This window comes from Crocuta crocuta, unplaced genomic scaffold (genome assembly GCF_008692635.1).
Source record: "Crocuta crocuta isolate KB4526 unplaced genomic scaffold, BGI_CrCroc_1.0 scaffold408, whole genome shotgun sequence".
NCBI classification, from domain to species: domain Eukaryota; kingdom Metazoa; phylum Chordata; class Mammalia; order Carnivora; family Hyaenidae; genus Crocuta; species Crocuta crocuta.
The window spans coordinates 99046-116640 of NW_027527444.1; the positions used below are offsets into that span (position 1 = coordinate 99046).

A 17595-nucleotide genomic window follows, 5' to 3' on the forward strand; every position below is an offset into this window, starting at 1 on the left:
CATGGGCAATTTGAAGAGTGTGGGCCAGGAGCCGGGGCCTCCCTGCGGCCTGGGCCTGGGGCTGGGCCTGGGACTGTGCGGCAAGCAGGGCCCAGCCTCCCCGACAGCTGAGTCAGGCAGGGCACCGGCCCCCCAACCCCTACCCGCGCCAGACCACAGGTAGGTGCCCTGGCGGTGAGAAGCAGGGGACAGGAGGGAGGGTATCGAGCCCTAGAACCCCAGGCTGGGAAGGGCTAGAGCCCGTAGCCTGGCCAGGAGGGCCAGGTCACCCACACAAAAGGGTGATCGAGGGGCACCTGGGTGGCTCAGTCGGTTAAGCGTCCGACTTCGGCTCAGGTCATGATCTCACAGTCCGTGGGTTCGAGCCCCGCGTCGGGCTCTGTGCTGACAGCTCGGAGCCTGGAGCCTGCTTCAGATTCTGTGTCTCCCTCTCTCTCTGCTCCTCCCCCGCTCACTCTCTGTCTCTGTTTCTCAAAATAAAATAAAGACATAAAAAAATTTTAAAAAGGGGGGAGCGATCGATCTGTGTGGATAGAACAGGACAATCGGGGAGGTTCAGATAAGAGACCAGGATCGGGACCAGCAGGCAACAGGTGAAAGTGAGAGGCAAGCATCCAGTTTACCCCGTCTGAAGGCCGCTCTGATGCCAAGAGCTGTTTGACTTTGAGCAAGTTACTTAACTTCTCTGAGCATTTGTACGTAATCAGGCTATGGCAGTAATTACTCCATGGGATTGCTGTGAGTTTCTAGCTCATGGACAAGCCTTCGACAAACGGTGATGATTACTTAAAAGAAGAAAGGGGCTGGCGGGGGTGTAGTTACAGGGCAGCGAGAAGGTGGTCGCATAGAAGGGGGGAGTCGGCCCTGGAGACTCAGGCCCTTGGCACGGAGGCTGAGAAGGCAGCAAATTGCCCCTTTCCTCTACTCCAGGCCCCACCTCCTGGCGGCCCTCAACCCCAAGCTAACATGGTACCTTCAGCCCCCAGAAGAGAGGGAGGCCGAAGGCCAGGTGGGGTGCCAGGACCGGAGGCAGCTCTGCGGGGAAGGCTCCGCACTGACGCACCCAAGGTCCGAGGCCCTCCCTTCCTCCCCACGGCCGGCCTCAGCCTCTGGGAGGAAGCGATAAGGCCTCTGAGGCTTCCCTTCACACAACGGCTACTGTCAGGAGGGGTGTGACTGGGGAGGGAAATCTAGGCTGAGGAATCCTCGCCGGGGTTCCCGCAGCTCGGGGGGGGCTCCGTCCCTCCTCCAGGTAGGGTTCATCACCACTCCAGGGGCGGGGGGCGTTGGACACCCCCTGTCCACAAGGGGTGAGGTAGGCCCTGAACAGGGGTGAGGACCCAGCCTCGGGTCCGGTCCGGGGCTCGGGAGCTCAGCGCTGCAGCCCTGGGCAGCCCGGGGTCTGGCGACACAGGAGACAAGGCGGGCCTGGGTCTTAAAGGGACCAGTTCTTCCCCTGTGGCTTCTGGCAAGATTCCGAACTTTTTCTGAGCCTCGGGTCCCTCATCTGTAAACGAGGACGCAAGTATATTGTCTACCTCCTAAGGTTTTCGTGAGGGCCGGCAGGGAAAATGTAGGAAAGCACACCGCAGGCAAGCAGTCAATCACTGCGGTTCTCTGCGTGCTGTCAGAGGGGTCTCTGGGGGAAATACAGTCCTCCCCCATGACCCCTCCCCTGGCTCCCAGCAGCCCCCCGCTCACCCGGCCCCCGGAGGGGCCCAAGTTCCCTCGTGTGAAGAACTGGGAGGTGGGGAGCATCTCTTACGACACCCTAAGTGCCCAGGCACAGCAGGTAAGGCCCCGGGCCCTCCCAGTCCCACGTCAGGGGCGAGGCCGCTAAGGCCAGTCCCCTCCAGAGCTCGCCCCTTGGTCTCCAAAGACAAGAGAGACTGGGAAGAGCCAGAGGCGCGCAGGGGACCTCGGTGATGCCTAGCCTCCCGCCCCCGCCCCAAGTCCTGCCATAACCTGGCACAACCTCACCCCTATTTCCAGTCTCAACCCCAGCCCAGCCCCACCTGCCCTCTGCCCCCTCCCCTGCCCAAGCACGCTGACCAGGTCCTCACCTTTGGGTCACCTGCTCTCTCTGCCTCTGCCCTCCCCGCCCCAACCCAGGACGGGCCCTGCACCCCTAGGCGCTGCCTGGGCTCCCTGGTTTTTCCACGGAAAGTGCAGAGCCGGCCCTCCCAGGACCCTGCACCCACCGAGCAGCTGCTGAGTCAGGCCAAGGACTTCATCAACCAGTACTACAGCTCCATCAAGAGGTGACACCGTGCCTCGACCCCACAGCCCACCCTTGTCCTCTGACCCAGGGCCCTGGTCCCAACGAGCCCTCGAAATGATGCTCAGTTTCCCCAGGAGCCACTCCCATCCCCTACCCTGACACCAGTACCCACCAGCCTCCCCCCGACACCCACAGAAAGCCTGGGGAGCCTCTCTCCCCACCCCCCATCCACTCAACTCCCTTCTGCTCCATGACAGGAGCGGCTCCCAGGCCCATGAGCAGAGGCTTCAGGAGGTGGAAGCCCAGATAGCAGCCACAGGCACCTACCAGCTTCGGGAGAGCGAGCTGGTGTTCGGGGCTAAGCAGGCGTGGAGAAATGCGCCCCGCTGCGTGGGCCGGATCCAGTGGGGGAAGCTGCAGGTGTGGCTGGCTAGCAAGCACCCAGAAGGGGGACTGGGGGGCACGAAAAAGGAAAGGAGCAGTGAGGGCAGCCCCTGAGGCTTCCCCGGAGCAGGGGAAGGGGGGGGGTTCCCCAAGCAGTGAGGACTTAGAGATCGGTATCCCTGGGGAGCACTCAGTCCAGTAGCTAGGACCTGGTTGTTAAGCTCCACGGCAGTGCCTTGGCTGGCTGCGGGGACAACACCCAGACACACTGAGTCAGGGAGGACAGCTGAGCCATGGTCCCCGGGGGGTGTCGTCAGGACAGCAGAAGCAGTCTTCTAGAAGAAGCTGGAACAGCCTAAGAGAAGCACGCTGACCCACAGGGGAACTTAACCCATGGCCTTGGCCTCCTTAGCTGTAACTGGCCACCGAAGAATTTGGAATAGAGCCACATGCTCAGTAAATCCCAGAGAAGTCTCGAATAAAAGAACGATCCTGTCTGAACCCATCGGACCTTCCAAAATGTGATCACACTCACTGCTACATCCCTCCCGTGGCCCCAGGCCACCCCCTGCTTTGGCCACTAACACAAGCAGGAAAGGGATCCCCCCAGCCCCCTGCTGAGGCTCCCCTCCACCAGTCAAATGGGTTCTTCTAGCATAGGAATATCAGGAGAGGCAGACTGCCGATGGCCACCTCGGCCACTCGTGCAGCCAACCCCCTTCCCATCAGCAATGTGCTCAAGGACAGTCCGATGACTGGCTGGGGTCGTCTGCCTTTGCTTGCGCACCAGGGGTAACGGGGAACTCACCATCCACATCCTTAGGTGGCCTCCCTGTCACTTAGTGCCCTTTCCCAATCATCAGTTTGGCAGTGCCTGGGTCCCTCCTCTGTAGCGGGTACTGAGTCAGCTCCTGCAGGGGTGGGGGATGTCCCAGCAAAGAGATAAGGAGCAGACGAGGCTGCGTTGGCTGCATGGGGTGCAGGGCAGGAAGGGCTCAGCACGGGTGCACGTGGTCAGGGAGGCTCCCTGGAGGAGAAAGAACCATGACGAGTGACAGCCTTCGGAGGCTGTGCGGGAGGTGGCTTCTCCCTCCTCTGCCCCCTTACCTCCTCCTAGAGCTGATACTCAAGACCCCTGTCTCCCCCTCCCTGGTCCCCCTGCCTCGGCTGGCTCAGGTGTTTGATGCCCGGGATTGCAGCTCTGCCCAGGAGATGTTCACCTACATCTGCAACCACATCAAGTATGCCACCAACCGGGGCAACCTCCGGTGAGTGCCCCCCCCACCCTGTGCCAGATGGCACCCCTCCCCTAGGTGCCAGCAGAGGTGGGGCTCTGACAGCTGTCATCCCCATGGCAGCTCGGCCATCACAGTGTTCCCCCAGCGCGCCCCAGGCCGCGGCGACTTCCGAATCTGGAACAGCCAACTGGTGCGCTACGCGGGGTACAGGCAGCAGGATGGCTCCGTGCGGGGCGACCCAGCCAACGTGGAGATCACTGAGGTGGGTGCAGCAAGGAGGGGAGGTGGAGGCCGGCCGGTGAGGGCTCTGCCGGGAGGCACGGGGTCCAGTCAAGGAGCGGGCGGGGAAGCAGGGAAGGGGGACCCTCGCTGAGACATCAGAGGGGGATGGCAATGAAGGGGGTCCCTGAGGAGGGCGGGGGTTTGGGTCCCTCAGACCCCGCTCTGGGCCTGCTCCCCGCAGCTCTGCATCCAGCATGGTTGGACCCCCGGAAACGGCCGCTTTGACGTGCTGCCCCTGCTGCTCCAGGCCCCAGATGAGCCCCCAGAACTCTTCGTCCTGCCCCCCGAGCTGGTCCTTGAGGTGCCCCTGGAGCACCCCACGTGAGCATGGCAGGGACTGGGTCAGGTGGAGGAGGGGCCGCCCCCAGGGGGAGGGGGGGCGGCTGGCCAGACAGGCCAGGCTCCACAGGCGGCCTGATCCCCACACCCCGACACCCCCAGGCTAGAGTGGTTTGCGGCCCTGGGCCTGCGCTGGTACGCCCTCCCGGCCGTGAGCAACATGCTGTTAGAAATCGGGGGGCTGGAGTTTCCCGCGGCCCCTTTCAGCGGCTGGTACATGAGCACCGAGATCGGCACACGGAACCTCTGTGACCCCCACCGATACAACATCCTGGAGGTGAGGACCGGCGGGCAGGGAGGGGGCGCAGGGGGCTGCCCGCCCCATCCCCTCCGGGCTGGAGCCTTGGATGCGCAAACAGATCCGCAGACTGTCAGCAACTGGGAGAATCTGCTAAGGTCGTGGCTGCCTCTTAAATGAGAACTTTGGAGGGACCTGGGGCCACGGCGCGGGGCAAAGGAGTGCACGAGCGAATATGCAGTTGCTCTTCTGGGAAGAGGACCTCTTGTTATGTAACTTTCCTCAGATTCTCAAGGCAGAGCTTGCAAAACACTGTTAAGACCCATTTGAGAGACGAGAAATGAAGACCCAGGGCAGAGAAGTAACTGGCCCAGGGTCCCTCTATGTTCCGGGGTGTCTTTGCAGGCAAGGACCTGAACCAGCCCCAAACTAAGCAGTCAGGCCAGGCCGCTGGCCACCCTCACTCCTTCTACTCATGAGTTCCAGACAGAGATGCTCTCCACCCTCTCCCCTACACCCTGTCCCTACCAACTCCATGCACCCCCGCTCCCAGGATGTGGCCGTCTGCATGGACCTGGATACCCGGACAACGTCATCCCTGTGGAAAGACAAAGCAGCAGTGGAGATCAACTTGGCTGTGCTGCATAGTTACCAGGTACGCGGGCCCTGACCAGCCGGGAGGGCGAGAGGCTGGGCTGGAAGAGAGGGAGGCACTTAGAGACGGGCGGGAGCTGGAGACAACGGGAAGAAGTCCCTTAGTCCATGAGGTGCAAGGGGCCCGCACCTCTGGGCACACAGCACGACTCCGGGTGCTGCGGTGTGAAGGTCTGGGGCGCCGGGAGCCCTTCAGATCAGCACATGCTCAGTAACGCAGGCCCCCAGGGCACGGTGGGTGTGGTAGCTTGTGGGACCCACAGGATTCTGGAAACGCCAGCTCCAGGATCGAAGGGCTGCTGAGCATTGTAGTTTGAGGAAACTAGTGCCTGCTGAGGACTTGGCCAGAGTTCAGGATGTTTTGGTTTGGGGGGCAGGACGTCCAGACGCAGGAGACCGAACGGAGCCGCTACTGCTGGGTTTGGGGCGTGGCTGCCAGGGGCGGCAGCATGTTTGGGGGGAACACGACCTGGGTTAAGCGTGGGGTGCCCCGGGACACAGCGCTGGTTGGGGTGACCGAAGTGTGGGTCTGCAGGCTAAGTCTAAGCCCCTGCCTCCCCCACCCCAGCTGGCCAAAGTGACCATTGTGGATCACCATGCAGCCACAGCCTCCTTCATGAAGCACCTGGAGAATGAGCAGAAGGCTAGGGGCGGCTGCCCTGCCGACTGGGCCTGGATCGTGCCCCCCATCTCCGGCAGCCTCACCCCTGTGTTCCATCAGGAGATGGTGAACTATGTCCTGTCCCCCGCCTTCCGCTATCAGGTGCCCATCCCCACTAACTCTCACCCACTGTAAGCAGCCCCCCGGGAACTCCAAGCTTTCCTTTCTTTACTTACCTTCTCCTCCATCCCCCCCCACCCCGTCACTCCCCTGCAGCCAGACCCGTGGAAGGGAAGTGGGTCCAAGGGTGCCGGCATCACCAGGAAGAAGACCTTTAAGGAAGTGGCCAAGTAGGTGCCCTAGGAATGCTGCCCTTCCCCCACACATGTGGGACCAGCTCGAGCTGTGGGAACGCCCAACAACCCCCACACCCACCACTCGGTGCCCCAAGACCTTGCTTGAGCCATGCACCTGGGGAGGCCCTGGCTCTGTGGGCCTGGGACCCCCCTCACCCCCCGCCCTGCCTGCAGTGCGGTGAAGATCTCTGCCTCGCTCATGGGCACTGTGATGGCAAAGCGAGTGAAGGCAACGATCCTCTACGGCTCCGAGACTGGCCGGGCCCAAAGCTATGCACAGCAGCTGGGGAGACTCTTCCGGAAGGCTTTTGACCCCCGGGTAGGGCTAAGCCCAGAGGGGTGGGGATCNTGTGCTCTGGAGGACAGGAGAGGGTCACACGTCAGCACCCAGGAGGAACCCCAGGATCCAAACGGACTCAGGGATTGAGTGGGGGGCTGAGTCAGGGTCGGGCTGTGCCCTGCGTCAAGAGGCCCAGAGCAGAGGTACCAGGGCAGCCTGGGCCAAGCCCCTGGGACATCCGTGTTCTCCTTGTCCACAGGTCCTGTGCATGGATGAGTATGATGTTGTGTCCCTTGAGCATGAGACGCTGGTGCTGGTGGTGACCAGCACATTCGGGAACGGTGATCCCCCAGAGAATGGAGAGGTGAGACCTAGCAGTACAGGGGCCACTGGGAATGAGGGGAGACTCAACACGGAGTGGCTAGGCAGGACCCCCATCCCCGTGATGGTGATGGAGAGTGCAGGTGTCCTGAGAGTCCCCCAGAGTGCGAGTGTGGACATCCCGCTGGGACCCCGGAGCCTGCACAAGCCATCCTCCAGGTCACACAGGGGCTGCCCCTGACACACACACACACACACACACCGGCTTCAGTGTGTCCCCAAGTCATTTCCATTATCAGTGCCAGCATTTACTATGTGGAAGGCACTTCTGGGCTGGCCAGCGAGGGCGGACTGCTCTCAAGCATTGACAAATTAGAAAAACAGCGGTACTCCACCTGCCAGGCAATGTCGGCTTTTCCTTTTCTTCTTTCTTGACAAAAGAAAAGAGCACTGCTCAGATGTCAACAGAGATGAGGCAACCTCACTTTCTGAACAAACCCTTAAAGCAGCAAGCTAGAGCACCACCGCGGGACACTTTATTATTAACCATTATCTTTCCAGCTTCTCCGTCCCCGGCGGCATTCACTTCTAGTGCTCTCGTCTGTTTCAGCTTCTAGGCGATAAATGCCTTCTTAGCACGAAGTACCTCCTCAAGTACCCCAAAGCGGAATTCCGATGCAAGCCCTCCCTCTGCGGGGCTGCCCACGTCAGCCCTCAGTCTCATCTGCCTTATAAAGAAAAACAGAATCACTTACTCTTTTTAAAAAAATTTTTTTTAACGTTTTATTTATTTTTGAGAGAGAGAGAGAGACAGAGACAGAGTATGAGCAGGAAAGGGGCAGAGAGAAAGGCAGACACAGAATCGGAAGCAGACCTCAGGCTCTGAGCTGTCAGCACAGAGCCCGACGCGGGGCTTGAACTCCTGAACCGCGAGATCATGACCTGAGCGTAAGTTGAACGCTTAACCAACTGAGCCACCCAGGTGCCCCTAGAATCACTTACTGTTTTAGTACAGAGGTAGTGTTTACACCCATGTGACCCACAACCTGACGAAGGCCCAGCACATTCCCATCACCTGGGCAGTTCCCTCGTCAGTGCCCCTAGCCAGCCCCTTCCCAGGCCATCCCTACCCAAGGCCAGCACCCTTCTGATTTCTGTCACCTTCGTTTCACCTATTCTGGGATGTCATAGAAAGGGGAGCACACAGTCAGTGCTCGGCCTGGTTTTGAGGCTAACCTCACTGTGAATGATTCAGCCCCTCATTCCTTTCTGCCACCGAGCAGTCCTTGCTGTGAACGCAGTGTGTGTTTCTCTGCTCTCGCGCTGACGGACACTTGGGCCATTTCCAGTGTTTGGCCATTATGAATCAAGCTGTTGTGAACATTCTTGTGCAAGGCTTTTGTGGGCCTCTGTTTTCATTTCTCTTGGATAAATACCTAGGAGAAAATTGCTGGGTCGTCGGCTAGACGTGTGTTTAAGACAAACAAACAAACGAAAGAAAAACCCTGCCAAACAGCCAAATGGTTCAAACTGCACACTAAGTTCTGTACCTTTCAACGTACGTCAATTTTACCTTATTTTTATAAATGGAGCAAATGGAGGAATGCGCCCCACGGAAAACGGGGTATATTCACTAAAGACACTAACAAGAATGTTTACAGCAGCACTGTTCATCATAGCCCCAGACAGGGAACATTTCCAGCGACAATCAGCAGTAAGACGGGAGAAATACGCTGTGGTTATTCAAAGTCTGTACAGCAATGAGGATGCACGGATCACAATCACACAATATAGATGAACCTGAAAACATACTGTGGAGGGAAAGAAGCCAGACCCCCAAAGAATCAGACCACAGGATTCACTCTGTATTCAGTGCAGAGACAGGCAAAACAAATCCGTGGTGATTTAATCAGGAGGGTGGTGGCCTCCCCCATGGGGTGGGGGGGGCTGGTGACTGAGAGGGGTAAGGAGGTGAGTCCTAGGAATCTAGCAATGTTTCTGGAGAGGATGCTGACTACATAGGTTTGTCCAGCTTGTGAAAATCCAGAAAGCTGGACCTGTGCGCTTTTCTGCATGTAGGACCCTTCAACCAAAGGTTCAGAAAACACGATTGAGGTAGAATTTGAACCTCGAGACTCCCACCACCCGAATGTGTCTACAGTTAACGCAGAGATGTCCTGGCCTTGCCGCATTTGGGCTTTTGCTGCACGAAGATGTTCCATGTAGCCCTTAGCGATTGTCACGGCAGCACACACACGGCTCAGCCTTCCAGAAGACTCTGGTGCCGCTAGTGATGGAAGCAGTGCAGGGAGACTGAGGGCCGTTCTCCCCATATCGAGCTGGCTGAAATATGAGGGACTGGCTACCTCCAGCACTGGCAGGAGTGAGCGAAGAGCTGCCTCTACCTGGTTGCTGGGGGGACGACGGTCTGACCCACCTTCCTCATCAGATCTTTAAATCCTCTGGCTCAGCAACTCTGCTTCTAAGGACGACCCTACCAAAACACGCCAAAAGATGCAAGTGCTGCAGCACTGGTCATAGACCACCCAGAAGTCCTGAGTCAGACGGAAGTCTCCTACATGTGCTACCTGCAGATAAGGGGACACTAAGCAGCCGTTCAAAAGGAGGAGGTCGGGTGGCCTCCATTGGTTAAGCGTCCGACTTCAGCTCAGGTCATGATTTTGCGGTTTATGGGTTCGAGCCCCGCATCAGGCTCTGTGCTGACAGCTCCGAGCCTGGAGCCTGCTTCGGATTCTGTGTGTGTCTCTCTCTCTCTCTCTGCCCCTTCCCTTCTCTTCTCAGGCTTCTCTCTCTCTCTCTCTCTCTCTCTCTCTCAAAAATAAATAAGCATTAAAAAAAATTTTCTTTCAAAAGAAGGAGGTCAATCTTGGCATGTTGACCTGGAAGGAAGGACGGTCATGATATATCCATGATAGGTTGTTGAGATAAAGCAGATAAATCTGATGTGGCCCCATTTTTACTTTTTTAAAAAACTATAAATACAGATACATACGTGAGTATGACAAAACAGAGCTCAAAGGTGAAGCACCTGTCAATAGGGCCCCTGCCTTGGGGGCTAGGACTGGAGTGAAGGATAGGGGAGATTTCCTCTTTTATCACTTTATGGATCTGTCATGTTCTCAGAAAGCCAATACCTGTTTTGAAACTTGCAAAACAAATTAATATCACAAGTTACAAACCAGAATTCTAAGGATAAGCCCAGTACAGTTTTATTTTTTAATATAAAAAATTTTTTAATGTTTATTCATTTATTTTGAGAGAGAGAGAGAGAGAACATGCGTGTGTACGAATGGGGGAGAGGCAGAGAGAGAGGGAGACACAGAATTCAAAAGAAGCACCAGGCTCTGAGCTGTCAGCACAGAGCCCGATGCGGGGCTGGTACCCACAGACCACGAGATCATGACCTGAGCCGAAGTCGGACGCCCAAGCAACTGAGCCACCCAGGCGCCCCCAGCCCAGTACAGTTTTAAACGTCTGTGTGGTTTGAAATAAAACAAAACTAACCACGATGCCCACACTCCCTCCCCCCCGCACCAGAGTTTTGCGGCGGCCCTGATGGAGATGTCCGGCCCCTACAACAGCTCCCCGCGGCCGGAACAACACAAGTGAGTGGGTGAGGGACTTTGCGGGGAGGTGGAGGGAGGGCAGGGAGGCATTTGGAGACAGTGAGGAAGCGGGGGGGGGGGNCAGCTCCCTGTGACAGCCCTGCCTTGGTCTTCTTTCGCCAGGAGCTACAAAATCCGCTTCAACAGTGTCTCCTGCTCAGACCCGCTGGTGTCCTCCTGGAGGCGGAAGAGAAAGGAGTCCAGTAACACAGACAGTGCAGGGGCGCTGGGTACCCTCAGGTGCGGGGAGGGGGCTGCCGCGAGGGGAGGCGTGGGAGGGAGGGCACGCTGCCTGGGCACGCGTGGGGCTGGCCCGGGTGCGGGCTCCAGTGACGGCTCCCCGCGCCCCAGGTTCTGCGTGTTCGGGCTGGGCTCCCGGGCGTACCCCCACTTCTGTGCCTTTGCCCGCGCGGTGGACACACGGCTGGAGGAGCTGGGTGGCGAGCGGCTGCTGCAGCTGGGCCAGGGAGACGAGCTGTGTGGCCAGGAGGAGGCCTTCCGCGGCTGGGCCCAGGCCGCCTTCCAGGTGAGCCCCTGCACCCCAGGCCTGTCCCCCGTCTGAGCCAGGCTGCCCCTCCCACCTCAATTCTGGTTCGCTCCAACCCGAGCACCTCCCCCTTGAAACACACCATATGGAGGCTGGGGGCCTGGCTGCTGCCTGGATCGGTTTGGTCCTCTGATCCCTTCCTGTTCCTTCCAAAATCCATCTTCATGTTGCCACTGTACAGCCAGCCCTTCTGGCTCCGTCCTGAGCAGTGGATGAAACGGGCCTAACAACCTGGGAGGGGCCCAGCCCGGGCAGAAGAGAGCGGCGCCTGAGTGGCTCTGTCGGTTACATGTCCGACTCTTGACTTCGGCTCAGATCATGAGCTCACGGTTTGTGAGATCAAGCCCCGTGTCGGGGACTGAGCGTGAAGCCTGCTTGGGGTTCTCTGTCTCCTTTCTCTGCCCCTGCCCTGCTCGTGCGCGCGCGCGCGCTCTCTCTCTCTCTCTCTCTTTCCCGAAATTAAAAAATATTTAAGAAAATCATTTATAAAAGAGAGCAGAAAGGGCCCCAGCAGGCGACGCTGCGGTCAGGCACGCACTGGGCACCCGAGTGGGAGCACAGAGAGAGAGCATGCAGGGCAAGTGGGGTGGAGGGAGAGGGGAAGCCTCAAGAGAGGGCGACACAGAGCTGAGGGCTGAGTGGAGCCCAGCACAGGACCTACAGAAGCCAGAGACCACACAAGCCAGGGCTGGTGGCTGGACAGAAGGTGTCCTGGGCCAGGGAAGAGCAATGGTGGGGGAGGGGGGCCCCCGAGCTGTGACCTTCTCAGCCTCCAGGGCCAGCTCTGCCTGGTCTGGGGGTGATGCCTGGAGCTGACCAGGCTCCGTCTCCCACTCCTGACCCCCTTTCAGGGCAGTGCTGGCCCAACCAGGGCTCCCAGGCCAGAGCATAGCAGGTCTGGGCTGACCGAGAGGCAGAGGACATTCCCGGAGGTGGGGTGTGGGGGTGCCTGGCGCAGGTGGAGGGCTTGCTGGGGCGGAGAAAGTCCGGCCGGAGCAACAGACAAGCTCAGGTTGGGAGGAGGAAGAGAATGGAAGACGGGACTAAGGAACCCAGAGGAAAGGAAGTGCGTGGACGCAGGGAGAGGGACAGGAAAAGCTGGGCGCCCAGTGAGATTTTAGGGACGCTGCTTGAAAGACGTGGCGTCAATGAGAGGCACATCCAACTAGAAGCAGGAAGAGCTGAACTAACTCGCTAACTCGGGTGGCAGCGGTGGGGGTAGGAAGGAAGGGAGGGGGCCACGGAAGGAAGGAAGAGATATAAGACTTTACACGCACAAAAGAAAGATTAACAGGACTGGTGATATGGGTGGGAGGCGAGGGAGCAGCCAATCATGGATGAAGCCTAGATTTCAAGCCGGGAGCCAGCCAAGCAGTTTGCTGGACTTGCACCTGACCACAGACCAATAGACTCTGCAACCCCCCAGGGGGCCCCCTCCAGCCCTTGTGAGCCACTGGGCGGGGGACCGACCAGCCAGAAACCCCCTCCACAACCCCCCCATGTGGTGTCCTGCACCAGGAGCGCTCTAGGGTTTTACATGATCTTGGCCAGAACCTAATGGCGTGTAAAGATGGGGTCACTGAGGCAAGTGGAATGTAAGCACAGGAGTGAGGATTTGAACGCAGGTCGGAATGCACAGATTCGCTGTGTGCCAAGCACCGCGCTTGCTAAGAGATGAACACTCAAACCAGATTAAGTAACTGGCGGGTGTGACACGAATGACTAGGGGCCAGCGGAGAGCTAGTGCAGCGGCCCCGCCAGGAAATGGGCCAAAGAACAGGGCACGGTCAGCCTCGGCCTCCATTTCATCCCATTCTCTCTCCTGCCGCCAGGGCTGCCCAAGCCCCGGGCGGAGCCGCCGCAGGGCCCCTCCACGCCCCCAGTCCCAGGAATGGGACCCAACAGCCCAGCTTGGCACCGCCCCCACCCAGCCCTCCTGAGCTCCTCTCTGCTCCGGCCCTCCCTGGTGCCCAGAGGTCCTCAGCCCTCACCACCTGGCCCCCCAGGCCTCCTGTGAGACCTTCTGCGTGGGAGAGGATGCCAAGGCCGCTGCCCGCGACATATTCAGCGCCAAACGGAGCTGGAAGCGCCAGAGGTACCGGCTCAGCACCCAGGCAGAGGGCCTCCAGCTGCTGCCAGGTGAGGCGCTGGCCTCCCCCTGAGCCTGCAGGCCCCCTGGGCTCCCAGGGCCCCAGGACTAACTCTCAGCAGCCGGGCCGGGCTTCTGGCTCAGTCTCCGTCTCCCCCCAGGCCTCATCCACGTGCACAGGAGGAAGATGTTCCAGGCTACCATCCTCTCAGTGGAAAACCTGCAGAGCAGCAAGTCCACGTGAGCAGAACCACTCCCCCCCCAACACATGTCCCGGCCTCTCCTCCCCCCGNGTTCTGGCCTCTCCTCCCCCCATCCCTGCACACCAGTTCTGGCCTCTCCTCTCCTGTCCCAACACCCTCCTCCCAGGCCCTCCTCGCCCCCTCTAACTGCCCCGCCTCCTCACCCCCAGCCGGGCCACAATCCTGGTGCGCCTGGACACAGGAGGCCAGGAAGGGCTGCACTACCAGCCGGGGGACCACATAGGCATCTGCCCGCCCAACCGGCCAGGCCTCGTGGAAGCGCTGCTGAGCCGTGTGGAGGATCCACCTCCGCCAGGAGAGCCTGTGGCCGTTGAGCAGCTGGAGAAGGGCAGCCCTGGTGAGAAGGCGTGGTCTGGGACATGACAATGACAGCTTGCCCTGTCCCCTTGACTTCAGGGTCCCCTTGAACTGAGGAGCTGGGAGACAGCTTCCACCTCCACTCACAGCCATGATGCCTGTGCTCAGAGCCGCCTGTGCTCCCTCCTTGCTGCTGGATGGCCCACAGAGCGTGGCCTTCCCAGCACCTGCCCCCGTGCTCCCCCGGAAGGCTGCCCTCTCCCTCTGAGCTCCTCCCAAAGTCTCCTCCTGACAGCGCAGCCTGCTCCATAGCTGCCGTCGATCGGGTCCACGCTCTGCCACATCAGTGCCTAGGGTTAAAAAAGTTGGATGGGGGAGAAGCAGAGCCCAGACCAACCCAAACCAGCCAGGGGCCCCCAGACACACACACACACACACACACACACACACACACACACGGGGTGCCCAGACAGGTTCACCACCGCCATCCAAAGGCAAGGTCTCCAATCAAGCACGAGGCGTGGTCAGGGCTGGTGCACCCCAAGCAATCGCCACCTCACACAACGCAGTTCCAGCCGGCCCCTTCCTCAGACCTCCCCTGTATACCACCCCCAGGTGGCCCACCCCCCAGCTGGGTTCGGGACCCCCGGCTGCCCCCCTGCACGCTGCGCCAGGCTCTCACCTTCTTCCTGGACATCACTTCCCCGCCTAGCCCTCAACTCCTTCGACTGCTCAGCACCCTGGCTGAAGAGCCCAGTGAACAGCAGGAGCTGGAGAGCCTCAGTCAGGTGCAGGGCCACCCCAGCGGGCAGCGGGGGCTCGTGGGGCAGGACGAGCTGGGTGGGGATGGGGAATCTGCCTGGCTCGCGGATCCTGGGGTTTAAGATTCAGCCCCTGAGGCATGAATTCGTCTCTGAATTCTGGGTGCTCAAGAAGTGTTTGTTGGCCTGAACTAAGGGAGAGAGAGACCCCAGGAGGCTCAGCTCAGGAGGGGTCAGCAGGCAGGGCTGGGCCGTTCCGAAGCCGTGACACCCCGCCCCCCACCAGGACCCCCGGCGCTACGAGGAGTGGAAGTGGTTCCGCTGCCCCACGCTGCTGGAGGCGCTGGAGCAGTTTCCGTCCGTGGCGCTGCCTGCACCCCTGCTTCTCACCCAGCTGCCCCTGCTCCAGCCCCGGTACTACTCCGTCAGCTCAGCACCCAGCGTCCACCCAGGAGAGATCCACCTCACAGTAGCCGTGCTGGCCTACAGGACCCAGGGTGAGGTTACAAAGGGCCAGGGTCAGGGCCAAACGGGACCCTGGGACGGGCCCCTCATCGGCACCCTCTCCTCCCCAACCCCCAGATGGCCTGGGCCCCCTGCACTATGGTGTCTGCTCCACATGGCTGAGCCAACTTAAGGCCGGAGACCCTGTACCCTGCTTCATCAGGGGGTGAGTACTCCGGGGGATGGAGGTGGATGGGGCATCACAGAAGAGACTGTCTGTCCAAGCAGGGGTGGACAAAGCGCCACACAGACGGCCAGGGATGGACAGAGGAATCGGCAGGGGGTCGCACAGGGTGAGGGCGGAAGCTATGGTGAGGGGTGTCACAGCGCAGGGAGGACCAACTCAACACGTATCAAGGATGGGGTGTCCGGCTAAGCTACTTCAGACCTTTGAGTAAGTTTTGGCCGTTCCACTAATTTGGACTTAGCGCCCTGCCCCAAAGCTTCCCCACCCAGAGACAGGGCTGGGATTTGACCAGCAGGTCCCGCTGCTCTTGGGTATACTATGTCCCTTGCTTATTCAATTTTTTTTAAGTTTTATTTATTTATCGTTGAGGTGGGGGGGGGCAGCGAGAAAGAGTCCCAAATGGGCTCTGCAATGTCAGTGCAGAGCCCGACACGAGTCTCGATCTCACAAACCGTGAGATTATGATCTGAGCCGAAATCAAGAGTCGGATGCTTAACCGACTGAGCCACCCAGGTGCCCCAGTCCTTGCTACATCCTTGAGGTCAGTCTGATTGGGGAGGCGTGGCGCTTGGGAACTGTGTCCTGTTTAAGGCTAAGTCCTCACTTAATCCAGGGAGAACTAGTTTGGTTACCAGAGTATCAGTAAGGACTCAAAGAAAGTTAAAGTCTTCAGGATACCCTTTGCATGTGCTGCGCAGAAGTCTTGTCCCATCCAGCAGCCAGGACCCAAAGTCTCAGGGGGCACTTAGAAGAGTTTCCAGGATCAGCACCAATAAGGTCCAGTCACCCAAACCCATCAGGAGGCTAAATTACGAACTGTACCAACCTACTGAATACAATCCAAATGCCAACATGAAGGCTATGATTGAAAACGAGTGACGTCATTAAGAGCCATATGCTCTCCTTCCCTCCCCATATTTTATAAATCTCCTAAACTGAGGTAGCAGAACATCCTTCAAATTAAATTCTATGTCCTGTGACGCAACCTCCAGGAGCACAGGCCCAGGGAGTTTCTGCCTGTGAGTAGGGGTCCCTTAATAACCACGTCGTGCTCACTATGGGCTAGACTGTGTCGGACACTCTCGACAAGTATTATCCCGTTTATCGGTGGAGCTTGAGTTCTCCTCCCTCCACCCCAGTGGAAGACGGTAAGAGTTGGGGGGCTGGGAAGGCAGAAGGGCCGACAGTGTTTCTCCACCAGGGCGCCCTCCTTCCGGCTGCCTCCTGACCCCAGCTTGCCCTGCATCCTCGTGGGCCCTGGCACAGGCATTGCCCCCTTCCGGGGATTCTGGCAGGAGCGACTGCATGACATTGACAGCAAAGGTGAGACTGGGGGCGCCACGGGAATGACTGGAAGGCAGAAGGGAGTCACACAGTCTCGGGGAAAAGGGACAGGGGCTGGAAGACAGAAACCAGGTAGGAAAGAAGGCAAGAAACGGGCCACGGAGGTGAACAGAAGAGTCTTAGGTCAACCAGAGGGCGGCCCTGTTCGCCTGGCTTCCTGGTGCCAGACGGTGGATTGGATTGAAGACAAGGGGACAAGAGGAAGGGGAAGTCTGGAGAGGGCGGGGCTAGGGCTCAAATGGCCAAAGTGTACTTGGGACTGTGTGGAGCTCACCCAGGTGTGTCCAAGACCCAAGGAAGCTACACAATGTTCAGATTGGACATGGAGTGCACAGGGCACCTGGTAAATCAAAAGAAGGGGGGCCATGACTGAGGAAGGCAGATAGTGTGAGAGCTGAGGGTGTGGAAGAATACGGGGTTGGAGCAGGAACCGCGCTAGATGGGGCCCTTAGAACTTCCGTGTCAGATGGTGCAAAGGGCTTGGAATTCTGAGTCGGAAGCCCCACGTGCTAGCGCAATGCCACCGCTGGTCGTTCCACCCGAGGAGCCACCACCTCTTGTAAGCTGCCTCCCCGAGAGCGTCTTCTCGGTACATCAGGGTCGGGCAAGGTCTCTGCGAAAGCATCCCGCACTCTTCTGGAGGCCAGACACTAGAAGCCTGGGCCCTCAGCCTGGGCGAGGGAAGCCAGTGGGAGAAGTCGCTAGGGCTGCGCCCCAGGGAGGGCCTCTCCCAAGCCGCAGTGCTGCTTTCAGGGCTGCAGCCGGCCCCCATGACCTTGGTGTTCGGCTGCCGATGCTCCCAGCTCGACCACCTCTACCGCGACGAGGTGCGGGACGCCCAGCAGCGCGGGGTTTTTGGACGCGTCCTCACCGCCTTCTCCCGGGAGCCCGACTGCCCTAAGGTGCGACACCCTGAGGCCGTGGGTAACCTGAAGCCAGGGACGGGGGGGAAGGGCAGACTTGCGCTCCAGCAGGGGGCGCAGGCCCAGGCCCAGGCCCGACCACGCCCCTCCGGTGCGCGCCCTCCGCCCCGCCCCCAATGGGCCCCCACCCCCTCGTACCT

General features: G+C 59.4%; 1 protein-coding gene across 3 annotated transcripts in view; it reads left to right on the forward strand.

The window, feature by feature from the left end:
* Positions 1-17595, forward strand: part of NOS3 (nitric oxide synthase 3) — a 20456-nt gene continuing 2861 nt past the window's right edge. For 2 of the 3 annotated variants that reach the window (XM_077761026.1, XM_077761037.1), the window contains exons 1-24: positions 1-159; positions 1687-1792; positions 2113-2261; positions 2479-2641; positions 3782-3873; positions 3964-4105; positions 4307-4446; positions 4567-4741; positions 5256-5357; positions 5925-6119; positions 6234-6307; positions 6488-6632; positions 6853-6957; positions 10473-10540; positions 10664-10780; positions 10892-11066; positions 13094-13226; positions 13338-13416; positions 13589-13776; positions 14352-14524; positions 14784-14994; positions 15080-15167; positions 16390-16511; positions 17286-17434. In XM_077761026.1, coding sequence (XP_077617152.1) covers positions 2-159; positions 1687-1792; positions 2113-2261; positions 2479-2641; positions 3782-3873; positions 3964-4105; positions 4307-4446; positions 4567-4741; positions 5256-5357; positions 5925-6119; positions 6234-6307; positions 6488-6632; positions 6853-6957; positions 10473-10540; positions 10664-10780; positions 10892-11066; positions 13094-13226; positions 13338-13416; positions 13589-13776; positions 14352-14524; positions 14784-14994; positions 15080-15167; positions 16390-16511; positions 17286-17434 — 3249 coding nt within the window. In that variant the 5' untranslated portion in view covers position 1. The remainder of the gene's footprint in view (positions 160-1686; positions 1793-2112; positions 2262-2478; positions 2642-3781; positions 3874-3963; positions 4106-4306; positions 4447-4566; positions 4742-5255; positions 5358-5924; positions 6120-6233; positions 6308-6487; positions 6633-6852; positions 6958-10472; positions 10541-10663; positions 10781-10891; positions 11067-13093; positions 13227-13337; positions 13417-13588; positions 13777-14351; positions 14525-14783; positions 14995-15079; positions 15168-16389; positions 16512-17285; positions 17435-17595) is intronic. The other variant, XM_077761034.1, reaches the window with a different exon arrangement.